Source organism: Penicillium daleae (genome assembly GCF_028827525.1).
Source record: "Penicillium daleae strain IBT 16125 chromosome Unknown utg000005l_segment0_segment0, whole genome shotgun sequence".
In the NCBI taxonomy this organism is placed as follows: Eukaryota; Fungi; Ascomycota; class Eurotiomycetes; order Eurotiales; family Aspergillaceae; genus Penicillium; species Penicillium daleae.
In genome coordinates, this window is record NW_026623153.1 from 1,235,806 (window position 1) to 1,255,983 (window position 20,178).

Consider the following 20,178-nt stretch of genomic DNA (forward strand, 5'->3'; position numbering starts at 1 on the left):
TGAAAACAGAAAGCCCCTCGACACAGTGGGCATGGGACAGACTTTAAGCGCCATGGCGACTGCCTTCCCTCGTGGGCCTTCCATCAGAACCATGTTCGGAGCTAACAGAAACAGGAAACACGGAGACAAGTCGAGATACAGAAAGCCTCGTGGATGGACCCATCAAGTGGACTGGAACCATCACTCATCAGGTCTTCAAGCTCCACTTCTGCTGGGTGTATCCGTTGACGAACTAGTTTAGTTAAGTCCGAAGACGCGACAGAGCGAAGCGCAAGGATGATTAGTATTCCAGGCTTCCCAGCACTGGGCTGTGTGCCGGTCTTCCGATATATCGGGGCCAAGATCTGGTCTGATATGGAGTGCACGTTGCAGCTAGAACAACGTGGTGGGCTTGAGGCTCGCCTGCAATTGGCACATTAGTCAGAACTCAACTCGTTTGAGAGGGGATAGGGCTTTGCATAGTGAGGATGTCGAATTATGTCGTTGCTACGACATGCGAGGGGGAAAAAGCCCCCCGAAAAATGAATTTAAAAAATGACATGCTGGATGGCTATTGGTGAAAGGAGGTTCCCATCCTCGGCCTGTCCATCCTCGGGGTCGGTCTTCGGTGGGCCCGAATGGCCGAGTGGAGCGACTCGGCAGATGCCGTCTGCCAGGCTTCCGAGTACTTTTAGCACGTTACAGCCTTGAGAATGGGTTTGGATTGAGATGGTACGATCGATGATTTAATGATTAGAATATCTATGTTATGCTACCCTATGCAGGGCGTGATTCCATGACTCACATAGCCTTGGGTCCATACATATGTCCGATGATGGGTCGCGCCGACACTACTGTAGTAAGCACGTAGTTTGGGGTCCATGTCGCGGGGTTAAGCACAGTGAGCATCTTATTCTCCGGGATAGATAACAATATCACAGTCCTAGAGAGGACAGTATTTTCGATTTCCAATAATCTTGTCTGCATGACCAACCGTCATTCGAGAAATGACGCAATCTATCTTCCAGGTCTCATCATATACTTGTTCGTGGTACTTCCATCTCTGACCGTAATCCCATCTTAACCAAGACATATGATACATCTCATGATCATTTGGACTTGTCTTTCTTCCTGCCATCAGGACCTCTGGTAAGCCTCACAGTGCTGACAATATTTTTATGTCCAGCATACTACCTGCTTGGTTGGTCCTCTTAACTCCTAGCTCCATTAGCTGGTTCTCACTAATTCCAGCCACAACGCAAAATAATAAGCACCGATAAAGCCTGACTGGTTATTTGAATTGATACTATGTTAGAATATGTGTAGTGAGACTATTGAGCAAGTACTCGGAGGAAAGATGGGCAACACAATGGGGGCAGTAGAAAAGCATGACCGAGGCTTCAGCAAAAGAAAGATTCAATTGATGTCGATGAATCAAATGTTGCTCGTCCAATCTTCTATTACCAGAAAAAATTAACCTATAGTCAATAGAGATTGAACGATACTAATGTAAAGTACTGATTCTGGCTGTCTAGTACTGAGAACTATGGACGCCGGGGTTCCAGAAGTTTGCAACACCCAGGAAAGTCATCTCATCAGCCATACTTTGAAAGGCAAGTTGAGGAATAATTTCCAGACTATCTAGAAAGATGGTTCAAGAAAATTGAGAAAGATCTGTTCAAAACATAAAGTTGAAGCGTATTTAGATGGTCTTTTTCTTGGTCCCAGGTTTCAGACTTTAACCTCGGAAGTATACAGCTAGGCGAGTACCAGGAGGGATAACGTGGCTTAATCTAACTATCTTGCAGTGAAATGCGAGACAGATGTTTGATGGTCTATGACAAGCTTGATTATTATCCCATTTCCAAACTTCAAGCATCTTCTCTCAATTGCAATTCAAGTTGATCCCAAAGCTCTCCATCAACCCATCTTTTTGTAGTGCGGACGCGATCCCGTGCGACGCGTCGGCGGGCGGTCAACCTCCACTCTCCACCCTTTTTGCACCGCGTCAACTCTCTCACCTCCCTCAAGTGTCCCATGTGAGCGCGGACGTCATCATGCCTTCGCGCACTCGCAAAGGTCCTGCCGATGAGGCCGAGGAGGAGACTGGCCTTCGCAGCTTGTCCTTCAATCAGCCGCTCTCCTGGCGCGTGGGGCGCTCCGCCATCCCCATCGCCGATCTCCTCGAACGTCTACAGACCCTCGCCCAGGAACTTCGCAAACTCGAACAGGAGGAAATTGACAAGGAATCTCTGACCAAGGTCTCCCAAGAGCTCGCCAGTGCTCATTTGCTAGCGCATAAGGACAGGGGTGTGAGGGCATGGGCTACCTGTTGCATTGTCGATGTCTTGCGGCTTTGCGCGCCGGACGCGCCCTTCACGAGGAATCAGCTCAAGGTGCGCGCTCAGTCAGACAATTGCAAATTGGAATAAAGTGGCTTTTATGATGGCATGAACGTGGAGCTGACACTCTATTCTCACCCCTAGGATATCTTCACCTGTGTGGTCACGTCCATCATCCCCGCACTGGCTGATCCATCCAACGCCTACAATGCGCAGCATATCTACGTCTTGGGCTCGCTCGCCGAGGTCAAGAGTATCGTTCTCATGACGGATCTTGATCATCCCGACTCGCTCATCGTTCCCCTGTTCACCGCCTGTTTCGACATTGTCTCAGGATCGTCCAAGGCCTCCACAGGCGAGGAAGTCGCCAAGGGTGTAGAGTTCGACATGACTCGATTGCTGGTTACTGTTATTGATGAGACCCCAGTTTTGGCCGCGGAAGTAGTGGACACCATCGTGGCGCAATTCTTGCGGGTTGACCCTCGAGTGCTGGACAACCCCAAGAAGGGCAAGCGGGCCGACGCACCCTTGGACGCCAAACAGGATACCCTGCTATTGAAGGATTACCCTCCGGCCTACAACATGGCCAAGGCTATTTGCCAGGCTTGCCCAGAGCGAATGACCAGCCATATTAGCCAGTACTTCAACAATGTAATTATTGACGCGTCTGGTCAATCCAACCAGGCAAATGGAGCCAAGGGCGGCTCCCGCAAGCCGAATCTCGACGACTCGGACGAGGAAGGCGAGGATATTAAGGAATTGAGCAAGGCGCATCGTTTGATTCGAGAACTGTGGCGCGCCTGTCCAGAGGTCTTGCAAAACGTTATCCCGCAGGTGGAAGCTGAGTTGTCTGCGGAATCGGTTGCTCTGCGGTTGCTGGCCACCCAGACTATTGGTGACCTCGCGGCAGGCATCGGTGTTGCAGGACCACCACCTCCTCCGTCTATGGATCCCGCGGCATACCCACCTGTCACCCTGGAAGAGTTGTCGCAAATCGTGACTCAGACCAGTGTTCTTCTGACTCCGGTTTCCCCCAAGCCCTTTTCACAAGTGCATGCCTCTGCCTACGAGGCATTCCTGAGCCGGAGGCTTGACAAAACCCCTTCGGTGCGCGCTGCATGGGCCACCGTTGTGGGCCGAATTCTGTTGACCTCAGCTGGTGGTTCTGGTTTGAGTGAACACGAGGAACAATCACTCGTCGAGAGCCTCGCCGCCATGCTTCGTGATGCCGATGAGAAGGTCCGTGTTGCTGCAGTTGATACCGTCGGGCAGTTCGGACTATCCCAGGTCGTTCACAAGCTGGGGATGATGGGTGGATGCTCTACGGAAAACTCTGTGCTTGCTATCCTCGCAGAGCGAGTCAAGGATCGGAAACCTCACGTCCGTGAGCACGCGATGAAAATTCTGGCACGCATGTGGGCAGTTGCAGCTGGCGAGATTGAACAAAACACCGAGCCTGCCGTGTCTCTGTTGAAGGATGCGCCATCCAAGATCTTCGATGCGTTCTACACCAACGATCAGGAGATTCATATCCTGATCGACCGAGTCCTCTTTGAGACCCTTCTCCCTCTTAACTACCCTCCCATCAAGACGAAACTCTCTCGGTCGACATCGAACCAGTCGCAAAAGCAAAAGGACAGCCAGGCATCGGAGCCGGACCAGGAAAACGATGTTGATAAGATTCGTGTTCGACGAATTCTTACGTTGCTTCGTGGCCTAGATGAGAAGGCCCGAAGAGTGTTCTTTGTCATGCTTGCACGTCAATTATCTATGAGATCAGTGATGACGCTCTATCTGGAGGCGTGTGAGAAGTACAATGTGAGTTTTCTGATATTCCTGGCTGTTAAATTGAATTCTGTTATTGACATGACTGTGTTTAGGGCGGTGTTGTCGATAAGAATGAAGCCCAGGTCAAGGCCCAGCTTTCCCGGATTATTGACTCGTTGTCCAAGACTTTCCCAGATGCGTCGCGTGCCTCTGCAGATCTGTGGAAATTCGCCAAGGTTCATGACCGTCGCAGCTACCAGCTGATACGCTTTGCCATGGCAGCCGTTAGCGATTATCGTACCGTGATTAAGGCTATCAGGGAGCTTCAACGTCGTGCACAAAGCGCCAACAATAGCCCCCTCCTCGAGACTATCACACCTCTCCTATATCGCTCTGGCTCGCTTATCTTCAACCGAAGCCATATTCCGGCCATCATGAGTCTATCTCGGACTGATGAAAACGGTCTGGCCAATGCTGCACAGGAGATGCTTAAGCAAATATCCTCTCAGAATCCAGAGGTCTTGGAGGCACAGGTCCAAGAAATGTGCAAGGATCTTGAAGCGCAGGCCCCCAAGGCAAACTCAACTGGTGATGCTAGCACCGAAGAGATTCTTAAGGCCTGCGCCGGCTTTGCCAAGAAGCTGCCAGCCAAGCTTCCGAAGGAACGCAAGTTCTTCCAGGCTCTGATCAACTACGCTTTGTATAGTACCTCGCCCGCTTCTGCTAAGCATGCTGTCTCTATTCTCATGGCCACGGCCGACCGTAAGGAGATGTACGCCAAGGATCTCGTCCAAAAATGCGTCAAGAAATGGTCCTACGGCTCTGACCACTTCCTCACTCGTCTGGGCGCCCTGTCACAGCTCAACCTTCTCGCGCCGAGAGAAGCCGATGAGGCGAGCGACGCAATCATTTCAATTGCTATCAACCAAGTTCTCTTGACTAATCGTGCCCCTGAGAAAGACCCTGAATACAGCTGGTCTGAGACAGCGGATGAGGAAACTGAGGCTAAGGAGTGGGCACTCAAGATCATCGTTAACCGTCTTCGGGCCAAGGATGGGTCGGACGGTGATGATGATTTCCGTGCACATGCCGAACCCGTGTACGATACGTTGAACAAGTTGGTTGCTGGGGAGGGTGAATTGTCCAAAAAGAAGGACACTCCGGCGACCCAAAAGTCGCGCCTTCGCCTTCTCGCCGCCAAGTCTCTGGTCAAGCTGTGTGCGTCTGGAACACTGTGCGACCAACTGCTTACTCCGGCAAACTTAAACTCGATTGCGTTGATGGCACAAGATAGACTTCTCCCGGTGCGCAGTGCGTTCATCAATCACTTGAAGAAGAAGCTTGTGCAGCGGACACACTTGAGCCATCGCTGGTACATCATTCCTTGTCTGCTCGCTTTCGAGCCCAGCAAGACTTTGAAGGAGAGCACACTTACTTGGCTGCGATCTCGGGCCGCCTTCTACTCCCAACAGGCCCAGGCAAGTGGAAAGCGAACCGAGCAAACCATGGTGATGGAGTTGATCTTCTCGCGTCTCTTGTCCTTGCTTGCCTATCACCCCGACTACCCATCCGATGACCTTGATGAATCGACGAGACTCGGGGATTTGAGCGACTTCGCACAGTATATTATCTACTATCTTTCTGCCGTGGCCAACGAGCACAATATGTCCCTCATCTTCCATGTTGCCCAGCGCGTTAAGCAGTTCCGCGATGGTATCACTAAATCCGATAAAATCTCGAATCGCCTCCATACTCTCTCCGACCTCGCTCAGGCCACGATCCGACGCTTTGCTGATATTTACTCCCAACAACACAAGTTTGGCGGTGGTAGCAGCGGTGCTACGAATCTTCTCCAGACGTATCCTGGAAAGATGGGTGTTCCCAGCTCTCTATTCGCTTCAATGACCAGCCACCGCGAGGCTCAGGACGTTGCAGACAAGAACTTCCTTCCCGATGAGATTGATGATCTGCTCGACCGCGTCGTACGGGCTGCTATGAAGCCGCGAAACTCTCACGGCACACAGAGCGGTTCCGTGAAGAAGCGCAAGCCCGAGTCTTCTGATGGGAACGGCAACTCGTCAGCGTCGAAGAAACCCCGCAAGGAGAAATCTGGCCGACCACCTCGCAAGTCCACATCGTCTATCGGAGTGTCGGGCAAGTCCTCCCGGCGCAAGCGGACGGGCGATGACGAATGGCCGTCCGACGTGGGCTCTGAGGATGACAAGCCCAAGTCTACCGCAGCCCGTCGGCGTAGTAGCCGCGGCACCGGCAAACAGGGAGTCAGCTATGCCGACAAGGATAGCGATGAGGACGATCAGGAGATGCATAAGTGGGAGGAGGCCCAAAGAGCTGAGGGCGATGATGAAGAGGAGGAAGAAGAAGTGCAAGACTCGGACGAGGAAATGCAGGACGAGGATGACGAGAACAATGACCAAGAGGACGAAAATGCCGATGACGCAAGCGAGAAAGAGAACTCGCCGCCAGTCTCGCCAAAGCGTGGTGGAAAGGCGAAGACGAATGCGAAGCCGTCCAGTTCAAAGAGCAACACTCGTGCAAAGCAACCAACTACAACAACATTGCCGACGCGGCGGTCGTCTCGTCGAGGATAATCTAGATTCTTCTTATTCCATGTCCGAACTTGTACGGGCATCTGTTTCTTTTATCTATTCATGGCGGTATCTTCTTACTTCTTTAAGTCTCGTGCAAAACGACGCAACTGTCACCCTTTTTCTATTGTTACTGCCTTGCGTTGCCTTTTTCTTACAGTCGATGACAATTCGAGATGTATACCCAATCTGTCTTTGATGCTTTCCATCAGCTTTCTGAATTGATCATGTTACTTTATGAGTTCGTGCTCCTGCTATTTACTATGACAGTCAATATCATCCATATTTCTGTATCTAGTTCAGGTTTATCAATGTGTCATTGGTATCTGGTTCGGAGCAGTAGGGGTAAGAGTCTTATCAGTAGCTGTTTTTGTTTGCGCGTATTGCAAGCGTTCCTGCATCGAACAAAAGGCATGAGCAAGGGGCAGAGAATCTGATACTCGAGAAAAGAAAAAAGCGACAAGTTCGGAGATGACCCGATGATCGCGTGGCGACGACAAAAAAGAAACGGGACGGAATGTTGACAGGAGGGAAGTTGGTCTCTACAGAGAGGCCAAGACCGTTCAGCCAGGACACCCCGCCCCTGGAAGAAACAGCCTGATACTGGTATTTATATAACTGGCCTATTTCCTTGAGACTGACCTTCAAATTCACAAACAAAGTTCCTTCTCAACAAAAGTGTGTGACAGACTAGTCTTATTTCCCTTTACGGCAGGATAGCTCTTGATATGTCCATGTATCAATCATCTACCGGCAGTGATCATCATCACTCAAATCCCCAGTCTTCCTTATTCAACTCCCATTTACCACACAGGTAGCCCAACCACTTCCGCACAGGAATAGCTTCACCATCCGGAGAAACCACAATCTCCCCATCCGTCTCGACACCTGGAAGGTGTCCACGACAAGCCCATGCAAAACTCTTCGCGTCCCAGACAGGCAGACGGAACCAATCGTGCGTCTCGCTACACACCAGCAGCTTAGGCCGCTCTTTAGAAACCTTCTCCTTGGCAGAGATCTTCTGGTAACAGCTTTCGCAGAAATGAGTGCAGAAACAGAATCCACAGGCCCAGTAGGACTCGTCGAATCCGCAGCGCGCTTCACAGTTATCGCATTGAATGTACCATTCCAACACGAGGACGTCGTCATTGAACTCCTTCAGAATCTTTGCAATGGCCTTCCAATGCGGTGATCCTTCTTCCGTCGCTTGCTCAGAGAGTCTGGTGACCTCGTTCTGAAGTGCGATGACCTGGTTCACAGGCGTGTCACCTTCTGAACAGTTTGAGGCATAGAAGTCAATGATCTGCTTAGTTACAGCCGCTGCCGCTGCTTCTTCGCCGATTTTCAATAGCTCGGTTAGAATCTCTTGGTTCACGAAGGCACTTGGAATGAGCTTGTACGCTACCCCAGCATTGTCGTAATCGCCAACGTGGGTCAAGAGATGTGCAAGTTTGCTATATCCCACCCAGTCATTGCCAGTGTCTTCATCGGTAAGAATGTTGAAAACAACCGCCATGTCCCATCGGAAGAGTGCCTGGGCCTGAGCGACCTGACCACGCAATACATATTGAGAAGCCAGATAGCACTTTGCTTTTGTCCAACCCGACATTCCATCGGGAAGTTGATCCGTGGCAATCCTCTCAAGCTCCTTGATCTGACTCTCGTATGATTGTTCTTCGCCGTCTAGCAGGAGGCGTGTCTGATCAAAGTGATACTTGCTGAGTATATCGCCAACGAGAATCAAGAGATAACTAGAAAGACTTCTGGTATCGGTTTTTTCGCCGACCAAAAGTGCTGTGGCACTGCTGGCCGCTTTCATGTAGCTATTTTCTTGAGCAATAGCCCAGCACTCTTGCCAGTGCTCCACTTCGGATCTTGAGGATGTGTAGTCCTCCCCGCAAAGGGAAGCTGCAATTCCCTTATGTAGATGGAGAATTGCAAGGTCATCGGCGCAATTCTCGCTCTCGGCTTTCTCAATCGCCTTGTCCATGCACTGAAGTAGCTCGGGCCAGTATTCTGGGATGAGCGATGCGCCAGAAAGGACTGCGTTGAAGATGGTGAATATGGACAAATCACTCTCAACATCAACTTTGTAGTCATCAATGACCAGCTGCAGGATAGGTTCCAATAGGCTGGGTTGCAAACCATCCTCGGTAGTGAGGGCCTCTCGAACGACAGCCGCCCGGCCGTCGACCGTGCAATTAGAAATGCGATTCTTGAGAATGCGATACCGAGTCTCGATGTATTCAGGGTCAAGTTCACGGGCCTTTTCATAGTATTCAAGTTCCTTCTCACCCGAGGACAACCTGCCCATTTGAAGGAAGATGTCGCGAAGCTCGTTCTTGTCAATTTCCTTTCCGGATGCTTCGGTATCTTGAAGGATTTTGGCGGCCTGATACAACGTCAGCACAACCAGGAACTAGTTTTCATAGAAATTCTATGATGAATAATCTTACTTTCCCATATTCCTGTGCGGCCTTCTCTGGTTGCTGGCACCCCCTGTACGTCTCACCAAGTCGTACATGCCAGACGAAATCGGTCTCGTCAATTTCAAGAGCAGCTTTGCTCCAGTTGGCCGCTTTTTCGATCAGGAAGGGCCGGATCTGATCGAGTTCATCGCGTTTGATAGATATATATGCGTCGTTCGCTACGTTGACTGCGTCAGAAAGACCGCGGTTGTCTTCCGAAGTCTGGATTGTTGTGGAAAGAGTTAGCTCACGTACCCTGAATATAGAAGACAAAGAACAGAAATACAAGGCCAACATACCATTATCAGTGCGTTTAGAATTGTAGCACATGGCCGGAGCGTCTGCCATTCTCTATCTTGTAACCATCGACGGGCAAGCATTTTCATAAAAGGGGTCAACAACTTTCTCGTTGGATTCCAATCATCTGTCGCAGCAGCCAGCCACTCTGCCTTCGGAGATTCAAGCTTGCTGATAGCCACAGGGTCCTTCAGCCAACCCCAGATATAGTCCATCTCGGATTGATTCTCCATCCAGCCGAGTAGCTCAGTACTCGTCCAATGCTTCTCAAGATGTTCTGGGTTGTGGAAGATATCAATGACATTCCTGGCAATGAATCGCCTCTCCTCCGCGTTCAACTCATCAGCTTCAGTTGCTGTGCGCAGCTTCTCCAGATGTGACGTGAGGCCGGCCAGAAGTTTCGGTCCAACAAGCTCAGTCGTCTCGTTCGGTGGATTAAATAGCAGTGAGAATACTGCTTTGAGCATAGTGATATGGGAATCAGTGTCGTTGATCCCAATGCGTTTCTTCTGGGTGGGACTGAAGCCGGAAGAAGAATCGGCAGTGATGCCAGTCGGGGCGAATCTGAACTGGTCGATGGCGCCAAATCGGCCCAAGTCCCAGAAAAAGCGCTGGATGCTTTCGGTGTCGGCATTAGTGATGGTAATGTTGATGCTAATCGTTCGTTCGTTGGATGCTCTTTTCTGAGCTCGGTCCTCCAGCTTGACATGCTCTCTGACATGGTCCTGTAGCAAGACGTCTCCGTCTGAATCAATCAGGAACAGTTTGGAATAAGTGCCTTGAAGCTTCTCCCGTAAAGACTTGAGTGATGTCGCTTCGAAGCGAAGGAAGAGAATTCCTTCGAGTTCTTCGACACTATAATAGTAAGGTCCAAGGTCAACCCAGAAGAGTAGTTCATTCACCTCATCGATGAGTTTCTGGTTGTTGGGCAACGCTTCGAGCGATGCAATATCATCAGTGACCGTAGCCTTTGCATTCTTTTTCGTTGCGCTCAGAGCTTTTTTCAGATCGTCCTCCGTCATCTCAGCCTCCACAATGCCCTTGACCATGCCGATGTCGCTTCGCACTTGCGTAAACGAGCCCTCTGCTCGTGTCTTGAGGGCGATCTGTACTTCTTCTTTGAGTCGTCGATTCTGTGCATTGGTTGCTTGGAACAAATCTGAGTTTTGCAGCTCGCGCTCAATGTATTTATCGATGTCATCGCCATTGCACGCCCCAACATCAATCGTAGGAAACTGCAACCCTCCACCAGGTGCTTCTCCCAGATTTTCCAGTTTCTGCAAGCTTCCACACACAAGAACTCTAGCTCCAGTGCGCGCTTCCTTGCGAGGCTCCGAGCCTTGGATCTCGTCCATGCCTTGGAAGATGTTTCCAAGCTCCTGCAGCTTATTGGCCGGGAGGTTGTCAATCCCGTCAAGCAGCAAAAAGTGGGTTGCAGTCTGCGTGGGAGCTCCAAGTCTCAAGTCCGTCCAAAGTTGTTGACAGTCTGCATCTCGGAAGTACTTCGCATCTTTGGCTTGCTCTTTGGCGGTGTCGGATCCGTCCTTGGATCCATCTGTGTTATCTTTGAAGCTCTCTGCTAGATGCTTCGCGTATGCAGCGTCTTGTAGAGCAAATTGAACGCATAGGCACTTCAACGCTGTCTCGGCAGGTGTTTTGTCGTCGTCAATCTTACCTGTGGGAGCAAAGGCGTAATATCCAACGAGCGTACGTCCATCATTTTGAACCAGCGTCCGCCCGGTCTCCTGGATCAAGGAAGAGGATCGTTTGTCCAGATTCTTATAAACGACTGAGGCAAGCACAGACTTTCCACAGCCACCGTCGCCAGTCAATAAAAGTAAAGGACTCGTCTCCGGAGGATCTCTCTTCACCCAATTCACGTACTCGTCCAGTTGATTCAACCATTCTCCACTCCCCTTGACGGTACTCTTCCACAGGGTATCGCAGACATTAATTGTGCCCGTGACTTCGTTTTCCGAAAGACCTAGAGTATTTCGAATCTTCTCCAAGTGGTTCTTGGTTGTCTGCTCGGTTCGACGCTTCTGTTGCTCCGCAGATAAAGTCCCAACCTTGTCTTTAATGTCATCCGTTGTCTTGATAATCTTTTCAGTATCATCTTTGACCAAAAGTAATGATCGCTTGGTTTCGATGACTTGCTGAATAGTCCAGGTGCCTTCAATAATCTTCTGCGTTTGAATCAGGCTTTTAAAATGCTCCAGCTCGTCTTGAATGGCCGCCTCGTCAAACATGGATTTTTTGAGGTTAGCCTTGAGGCGTACCAAGAAGCCACCATCTCTGAAATTGATGCACTTGGCACAAAGAGTCACAAAACTGATCATGACCTTGTTGATAGCCAAGACCATGTCGGGATGGACCGCATCTTTGCTCTCGATGTCTCGATACATCTCGAACTGCACCAGTGTTGGCTCAACCTCGATGAAGATGCCATCAATGGCGGCATGGAAGCCGTGAAGCTTTGGTGGGATATCGAGAAGAAAAGATAATGCACTGAAGCAGACGCCAGCCGGGGGAAAGACCTGATTCACACACCTTAGCACTCCTCGTATGCATACATGAAGGAGGACTCACCAGCGACGCTGCCTGAGAGGCAACTCCACCCAACAGCTGTATACATTTCACAATTCGTAGACCAGCTTGCTTTGCCTTCTCAGCACCGGGGTCCTTCGAGGAACGAGAAGCTTCGATCGTGTCACGAATATGTTGCAATGAGGCCGCCGATGTCGGCTGAAGTTGTTTACCGGTCAATCGCTCGAACTCACGTCGTGCACCCTCCCAGATCTCCGAGATAGACGTGGGATTTTCCTTCTCACCCATCTTGCACGATTAGCGAACTAGTTTGGAGTGTTAATTATTCCAACTACTTCCCAATCACCCGACAGAAGGTCAGTCATTATAAACAAACAGTCCGCCAAGAAGCCTCCTCAACCCATTGGGCCGTTCATCCACAAGCGGGGGCTTCAGTCGTTCAGCTGAGGCTGAGGTGCCGCTTTGGGGCTAGCGAGGGCACGGAGCTACTATATCTCCCCGAAAAGGGGGGATAGTAGTCCAGCTACGGATAGTAGCGGACACGATCTTGAACGTGCCCAATCAGGGATTGAAACAATATTGCTGTATTTACGGGTAATTCTACTGCAGCACATAGCATATGACACGATCCCAAGCAAAACGCAAAGGGCCAAGAAGGACAAGAAAACAACCAAGATACAAAGGCATCTAACGCCATCCATAACAAGAAGAAAAAGCATCAGTCAATTCGCTCTGCCGCTGCAGGCTCAAAATAAAATCCTATACAACTCAAGAAAGGAGACGGATGAGAGAAAAAGCTGGCAGATGATGTTCTTTAAACCAGTGGAACACATTCGAAGAGGTGAGGTAGGCACATCTAGTGCGATGACCATAAAACAAGAGGACAGAATACAGACCATTCGAAGTCAGAGGACTCCAGTTCAGAAGATACCGTACACACGAGACGCCATTGTCATGACTGCATCAAGAGAAACATACAACTTATGACTGTGGCCCAGTGGCATGGGAAGGAGAACCTCCAGGGATCGGTGCAGCACCCAAAGCTGGACTGGCGCTGGCGGAGGTCACTGCACCCGGTGCTGGACTGGCACTGGCGCTGCCAGTCAAGTCAGGGGTGGCCGGTACACTGCCACCGGTCTTGTTGATTCGTTCTTCAACACGTTCCTTGTGTTGTCGGTTTCGCAGGTGGACTTCAAAATTATCCACCGTCATTCCAGGGCCGGGGGTATACAGCTTTCCAGGGCAGTCATGGCAGCGGATACGAGGCAAGAATTGATATTTGATCTTTTGACCAGCTTGCAGGTTGGTTGGGTTGGAGACGGGCGCGAGGGTTTCCGTATCCACGGCAGAATAACGCATCACTCCTTCAAAGGAATCGTTGGGATGAGATTGCCTTAGCCGAGTCAGACCAGCTTGGAGCCAACTAGGCGGAGGGGGCTGGAAGCGTATAGAAGTCAGCCAAAAACTCACGAGAAGCCTAATGACATTCAGTATCTACTCACTCCTGGGACCCCTTGCTGGGGCGGGTTCGGTGCGTCGACGGCTCCAGTTTGTTGAGGTCGCGGGGGATGATGCTGTCGGTTCTGTTTGTCTGAGGGGGGTGCCATGGCGCCAGCTTGCGTGGCCGGGTCAAAGATCCGTTTTCCGCTACGAAGATCTGCCAGTTTATCTCGTGGAATCTTAAGCTTCACAACCAATTTTTCAGGCTCTTCCGGACTTTCTTCTCGCAATTGCTGTTGACGTCGTGACAATGCTCGGGTCGGCTCCTGCAAGATGGGTTCGGGTGTGGCGGAGTGTCCCAAGCTAGCGCGCAGGGCTGCGTGGGCTGCTGTAGCCGCTCCTCTCATGCCTCGTGTGCGGGCAGTACCTTGAGCAAGATGCGGGCCAATAGCCGGTGACCCTTCGTCCGAGTCATCACTCTCAAAGTCATCAGACTCGTCGTCACCACGGGTTCCGACCAATCCACGACGGCGGCTAGAGCCGGAGCGTTTGATGACGTTGCTCTCTTCGAAGGATGATGCGGAGTTGGGAATAACAGAAGAAACGATGAGAGAGCGAATCGTACGTTGTCGGTCTTTGAGGTCGGGTAGAGCCGGACCACCGCGACGATTGATCGATCGCTTCTGGCGACGTTGCTCTCGCGAGATCGAAATTTCGGTGCGCTCGAGATCGGCCTCATTGAGTTCGTAAAGATATGGCGTGTGCTCCTTCGCCGCTTGGAATGGGCGGAATGCGGAAGATACGGGGGTTGGGAGGAAGGATGTGCTGAGGTCGGGGTCCTCGATGGGACGGCCATCGAAGGGATGGCTGACAATATAAAGGGACTTGGTGAATAATTGAGATTGCTCACGGATAGAATGAGCAATGGAGGTGGTGAATTCACCCGATAGCGACAGATCGTCAGTCAAACGCAAGGCGAATTCCTCGGGTGAATTTTGCGGATCATTGATGTCCCACTCGAATTGGTCGATGAGGGTGTGTTGACCAATAGTGATATTCAGCTTAACAAGAATACGCATCTCGTCATTTCGATACGCTGAGTATGGTAGCGAGGCGTCAAGAGGTTCTTCTTGCATGTAGATCTGAGGATAATAATCCATGATCTGCTCCTGGATGCTCTGCGAAATCATACGCAGCAACGGAGCGGAGGTTTCCAAAGAGAGTCCCAGGTCCTCCACCAATTTTTCGGCAAACAAATCCGGCGAAACGACACGATCGTGGAGATTCCAGGTAAAAGTATCTCGAATCTTGATCTTTTCCCAGTCAATGTCAAGGCGGATAGGTACGAGATCTTCAACCTGCTCGTTTTGGATCTTCATATCCCGCCTTGAAATCCGCAGTTCTCGAGTTTTGCGATTTCCTGGCCGACGTCTGTGAGCAGGGTATAAAAGCTGTGGAGCTTGATTTCGGAGGTCGGTTCGCGGATTTCCAAATCCTTCGTAGCCCACTCCAAACAAAGCTGCTGGGTTTCCGTGGGTTTCACGACGTAATGCCAGATAGAAGTCGCGCTCTGATCGCTTTTGTTGCTGCAGCTCTTGGGCTGGGTTCTCCCAGGCAACCGCCGCCGAATATTGAAATTCACGATTGACATATTGGTCGAGCAAAATCTTGTCGACAGGCGTCTCGCGCGTCCGAACAGTCATCGTCCCCGAGATGTCGCTAGCATGAATGACAGATCCGTCACGCGATCGTTTCCTACTTTGCGCAGAGCCATTTGTGCCGTTCGCCTGGTGGGTGCCGTTGGTCTCATTAGACTCTCCCTCCGATGCACCCATCTTAGCTTGCGCGTTCTGTTTTCCTTCAACAATGGAATCGGATGAAGGTCCGTTGACAGATTCGGTGGTTCCGTTGTCCAGGGAGTCTACACCTCCTGTCCCCGTATCAGACGCGCTGGAACCGTTCTGCATGCCCGACTGAGAGCCAACGGGAGAATGGTCTGAAGGGTTCAAACCACTGGCCAATTCAGGAGAGGGCATTGCCGACAATCGAGTGAAAGGTTTCGAATGTTGCGTGTTCGCTCACGGAGATGATCGATTGGGGTGTGGCACTCGACGCGATAGGGATAAGGGCCAAGACAATTATGGCAGCATAATTGAGTGATATCTGTAGTGCGATTGCGTCTGCGTCAGTTGGATGATCCCAGACTATTGGCTCATTTGTCCATCTCCATTATGGCGACCACGCAGCAACGCTCGTCATGTGTGATGCCGATCGATTGACGTGTCGCGACGGGCGCATATCCCGGAGACAGCCACGGGATGACGAGCAGTAACTGCGCGTAAAGGATGGGACATTGGAGGGAATTGATAACAGGCGACTAGGGCTAGGATCAATCGATGGGTTGGGAATTAACATACCGCAGCCGAAGGGGGTTTGTGAAGGTCGGTTGCGCTCTCTATTCACCAGTCACGCCCGAGCAGGATTCAACCAGGACTAGATCTGACGAAGAAGAAACGGACGGATATCCCACAACTTCAAGTTCAGGGAAGAGATTAGGTTGCTCCTCCCGTGGGGATCGGTTGGCGCTGATAGGCTTGAGGTTGGGGGTTCCTTGGAGCGCGCGGGTGGTAGAGAGAAGTTCAAAGGAGAGGAGGAGGATTACGAGATGTCCGCTCCCGAGCAGAGGCAAGGGAAAAGCCTCGGTGACCACCTATCACGGCCGCAACAGACAGAAAGTATAGTCTACAAGTATCAGGTTTACTAGGAGAAGTTCTTCCATTATCATACACTTTCTAGCCTGTGGTTTTATGGTCGTTAGGGCGCTGCGCCAGGTTCGGCTCAAAGGCATGCGGGAGTCATGTGATCATACCAGAGAAGGCTGGGTTGACGGAGCAGCAGGATTGGTGGATACTCGGAAAAAGGAGATACTGTATATCCGTCAAGATTAGTCATTATTCTGCCCACATAAATTGCTAACTTAGCTAGGGGCAATAGCAATTCAGACTTGTTGATATCCTATTGGTGCGCAGTATGATCCACTAGGCAGGACTTCCGACATGGATTATGGCGCCTTGTTGGTAAGGCACGAAATCGGGTCTTGGCACGGTGTAAACTATGTACATATGCACCACCTTATATCTTGATGAAGTGATTACATGTCCAGGACAACTGACAGGGTCGATCTGGTTAGTGGAAGAACTTTCAGATAGAATTATATGGTTTTACACAAGATTGAGGGTAGATATGATTGTCCAATCCTCTTTGGAAGATTCCAGTGCTCTATGTATATATAAACTCAAACTAATCGGACGAACTATGATCTTCAGAGTCTCTTTCCATCTCCCTTTTACTAACCTAGTAGCCTGAGATCGGCAATGACTGCACAGTGATCTGAATTAAAAACCCCGTCATCGAATCTGTTGGCCATTACAGAGTAACCATCCACTCGCCATTTCTGGTTACCGCCAGAAGCGAGGAGAACATAATCAATCCGCGAAGGCGGCTCTTTTTCATACCCAAATCCAGTGAAGGTATTGTGGTTCCCATATCGCCGCGAAGCATCAATCAATTTAAAGGTGTCTTCGAAATCACTGGACCCTGTCAAGTCCGAATAGGCTTCTTGGTCTTCCTGGCTGTTCAAGTCTCCCGCCAGGAACGCACCTCCAATCATGGCCCCAAACTTCCCGTTTCGGTACCCTTGGATCTTTGCCCGAATAATTCGCGCGGCTTCCAAGCGGGACTGAGATCCCTGGTCATCTAGATGGGTATTCATGGCAAGGACCGTGGTACCGTTTAAGCGGTGAATAAACACACCGATGGTGACAATGCGAATGGAGGCCGCATCCCAGCTCTTGGATGGCTTGGAGGGAGTCTTCGATAACCATACTGTCTCCCAATCTAGGAGATTCCATACCGATGGTCGATAGAAGATAGGCGAATATTCGCCAGCCTGAAGCCCGTCGTCTCGTCCGACTCCAATGTATGCCCAGTCTGGAGCTACGGATGTCGCTTTGGAATTTAGTCCTAAGCGAATATCTTCTAGTTGTTTATGAAGAACCTCCTGTAGGCAGATGAACGTGTCACTGACATGACGCGTATGATACTCGAGCTCGTTCAGCAATACTTGTTTGCGCTGGTCCCAGGGAACTTCCCCCTTGAATGGGGAACTGGTGGCATATCGAATGTTATGGGTCAACACACGGAATGGAAACTCTGGAGTGGATCTCATCCTCAACTGTTGCAGCTAGAGAGAGTGTGTAAATGAAAGCCACACTACTTGTGGGCAAGCGAGCGACCTTGAATGTATGAAGTAATGAGAGAGGGGAAAATGCCGAGACTAAAAGAGGAGAAGTTCCAAAATGGAAGGGGGGGGGGGGGATGGGGAGAGGGCCTTCTGGACAGATCCCTGTCGTCACAGAGCTCACGAGACCTCGGAGCATGAACAGTGGACTGGGCCACGGACTCAAATCATATTTCTGCGGGGTTCAATGCAACAATAGCCTCTTGCCTGGGGGCACAAGTAGTTCCCCCTCAGCGGCCCAGCCCATGACGTCTTTGCTGGCCGTAACCCTAGACTCGGACAGCCTGAATCGTCAGGCAATGAAACACCCCCACCACCACCGCTCTCTCGTTCGCTGCACACGACTTACTCTTGATCTCCATTTCTCCTCAGCTGTCCACGGATTGAGCATTTACTGCCCGAAACTACTTGCATTACTTTCCTTGCTCCTTCCGTGAGCTCACTCTATTCCACAATGGCGGATACTACTCAAGCTCCCGAGGTTGGTACGTGAAAACATGCTCGAGGTGCTTCCGCGAAAGCTCTGACGTTTTGTGGGTGTCGGTTGTCGGACGTTCATTCAGAGCTTCGCCGAGGCATGGCCCGTAATGAAAATGCTATCTTGGGACGAGATACTGTTAAATCCACTCAGAAACTAATTGCGCCTTTGGTGCTTTTTAGACTACACCCTCAACAACCCTGACACCTTGACCAAGTACAAGACCGCCGCTCAGATTTCGCACAAAGTGCTCGAGGCCGTCACTGGTGCGTACGCTTTCCATTTTTCGTCCCAATGATCTAACACCAAAAATATAGCTCTGTGCCTCGAGGGTGAGAAGATTGTGGAGATCTGCCAGAAGGGTGACCAGCTCCTCGAGGAGGAGATTGCCAAGGTCTACAAGGGCAAGAAGATCGCCAAGGGTAAGTCTCATTGCCCCGCAAAAGTAATTCTTCAACTACACATGCTAATTGATGCTCCTAAGGTATCTCCCACCCCACTACCGTCTCTCCTAACTCCTATGTGACTCCCTACACTCCTCTGGTGTCCGATGCCGCTGAGGCCGAGACCACCCTGAAGGCCGGTGAGGTCGTCAAGATCCAGCTCGGTGCCCAGATTGATGGATTCGGTACCATTGTCTGCGACATGCTCGTCGTCGCCAAGAAGGATGCTGCTAAGGAGGTTGTTACTGGCCGCGAGGCTGACCTGATCCTCGCGACCTACTACGCCAACGAGCTCCTGCTGCGCCTCATGATCCCCCAGGGTCTGCTCGCCCAGGGCACCGACGAGGAGAAGGCCAAGGCCACCGCTCAGCGCCCCCATACCCAGGCTCACATCTCCTCCCTCCTGGAGAAGGTCGCCAAGGCCTACGACTGCAAGATTGTCGAGAACACCACCAGCTGGCTGTTTGACCGCAACGAGATCGAGGGTACCAAGAAGATCATCCTGTCTCCCGGCGACGGTGTCCGTGGCGATGGTGTCCCCGAGGTTGGTGAGGTTTGGGGTGTTGAGATCGGCCTCAGCTTGGGTTCTGGCAAGGTCAAGAACCTCGACCACCGTGCCACTCTGCACCGCCGTACCACTACCACCTACATCCTGAAGCGCCCCAGCTCCCGCCAGACCCTGTCCGAGGTTGTCAAGAAGTTCGGTACTTTCCCCTTCAGCTTGCGCCAGCTTGAGGACGAGAAGGCCGCCAAGGTTGGTGTTGTCGAGTGTGTCCGTAACGGTGTCCTGCGCCAGTACGAGCCCGCTGGTGATGCCGAGGGCGCCGCTGTCTCTCGTCTCCTGTCTACCATTGGTAAGTATTCAGTGTTTAATCTGAAGTCTCGCCTCTCAGAATTGAAATTCGCTAATATTTCAATGCAGCCATCACCAAGAACGGCATCACCAAGCTTGCTGCCCCCAACGTCGACCTGGAGCAGTACAAGTCCGACAAGAAGATCGAGGACGAGGAGATTCTCAAGATCCTCGAGCAGCCTCTGGCCCGTTCCACCGGCAACAAGAAGAACAAGAACAAGAAGAAGAAGGCCACCGGTGGCGAGGAGTAAATGCAGCTCACACAATTACCCTTGTCGGAATTCATGGTGGTCAACGTCCATTCTCAATGTCGGCCACTGCTCCTCGTTTGAGCATGCAGAACCTCAAAACCTAAAAAGATATCCAATGACGAGCCATCCCATTGTGGGTCATATGAAATTTTTGCCATCTAAAGAAAACCGTGCCATTTAAAGAAATCTTTCCTAAATCCAACCAGGTGATGTATACATGCTGTGGATTGAGAAGAGGGCCCGGCAATGCCCACTCATGGTTGTGACATGAGTTGAATCGAGTTGGTGATATCAACTTTAAGAATTCTGGAGATATTTGACATGCCTGCCAGTTCTGACTAGCAGTCGTAAAATTTACAAGTCAAATGAAGATGTTGCCGGTTCTTCTCAACTGAGAGCCTAGAATG

The 20,178-nt window shown here is 50.9% G+C and overlaps 5 protein-coding genes across 5 annotated transcripts; 2 read left to right on the plus strand and 3 right to left on the minus strand.

Annotated features, from left to right (window-relative positions):
- Positions 1–2,036: 2,036 nt before the first annotated feature.
- N7458_004717 (sister chromatid cohesion factor PDS5) lies at positions 2,037–6,697 on the plus strand (the record flags this gene model as incomplete). The annotated part of the gene is made up of 3 exons (XM_056908099.1): positions 2,037–2,375; positions 2,466–4,139; positions 4,202–6,697. 3 exons carry the CDS (start codon positions 2,037–2,039, stop codon positions 6,695–6,697), a joined length of 4,509 nt encoding a protein of 1,502 aa, XP_056766717.1.
- A 763-nt stretch (positions 6,698–7,460) lies between these two features.
- N7458_004718 (uncharacterized protein) lies at positions 7,461–12,294 on the minus strand (the record flags this gene model as incomplete). The annotated part of the gene is made up of 4 exons (XM_056908100.1): positions 7,461–9,113; positions 9,217–9,384; positions 9,462–11,996; positions 12,049–12,294. 4 exons carry the CDS (start codon positions 12,292–12,294, stop codon positions 7,461–7,463), a joined length of 4,602 nt encoding a protein of 1,533 aa, XP_056766718.1.
- A 693-nt stretch (positions 12,295–12,987) lies between these two features.
- Positions 12,988–15,482, minus strand: N7458_004719 (SWI/SNF chromatin-remodeling complex subunit SNF5; the record flags this gene model as incomplete). The annotated part of the gene is made up of 2 exons (XM_056908101.1): positions 12,988–13,443; positions 13,509–15,482. 2 exons carry the CDS (start codon positions 15,480–15,482, stop codon positions 12,988–12,990), a joined length of 2,430 nt encoding a protein of 809 aa, XP_056766719.1.
- A 1,313-nt stretch (positions 15,483–16,795) lies between these two features.
- Positions 16,796–17,674, minus strand: N7458_004720 (endonuclease/exonuclease/phosphatase family protein; the record flags this gene model as incomplete). Its single annotated transcript, XM_056908102.1, has 1 exon — positions 16,796–17,674. One exon carries the CDS (start codon positions 17,672–17,674, stop codon positions 16,796–16,798), a length of 879 nt encoding a protein of 292 aa, XP_056766720.1.
- A 526-nt stretch (positions 17,675–18,200) lies between these two features.
- N7458_004721 (curved DNA-binding protein (42 kDa protein)) lies at positions 18,201–19,771 on the plus strand (the record flags this gene model as incomplete). Its single annotated transcript, XM_056908103.1, has 5 exons — positions 18,201–18,231; positions 18,407–18,490; positions 18,542–18,646; positions 18,709–19,521; positions 19,590–19,771. The coding sequence occupies 5 exons, from the start codon at positions 18,201–18,203 to the stop codon at positions 19,769–19,771; spliced, it is 1,215 nt and encodes a 404-aa protein (XP_056766721.1).
- Between the last annotated feature and the right edge of the window lie 407 nt (positions 19,772–20,178).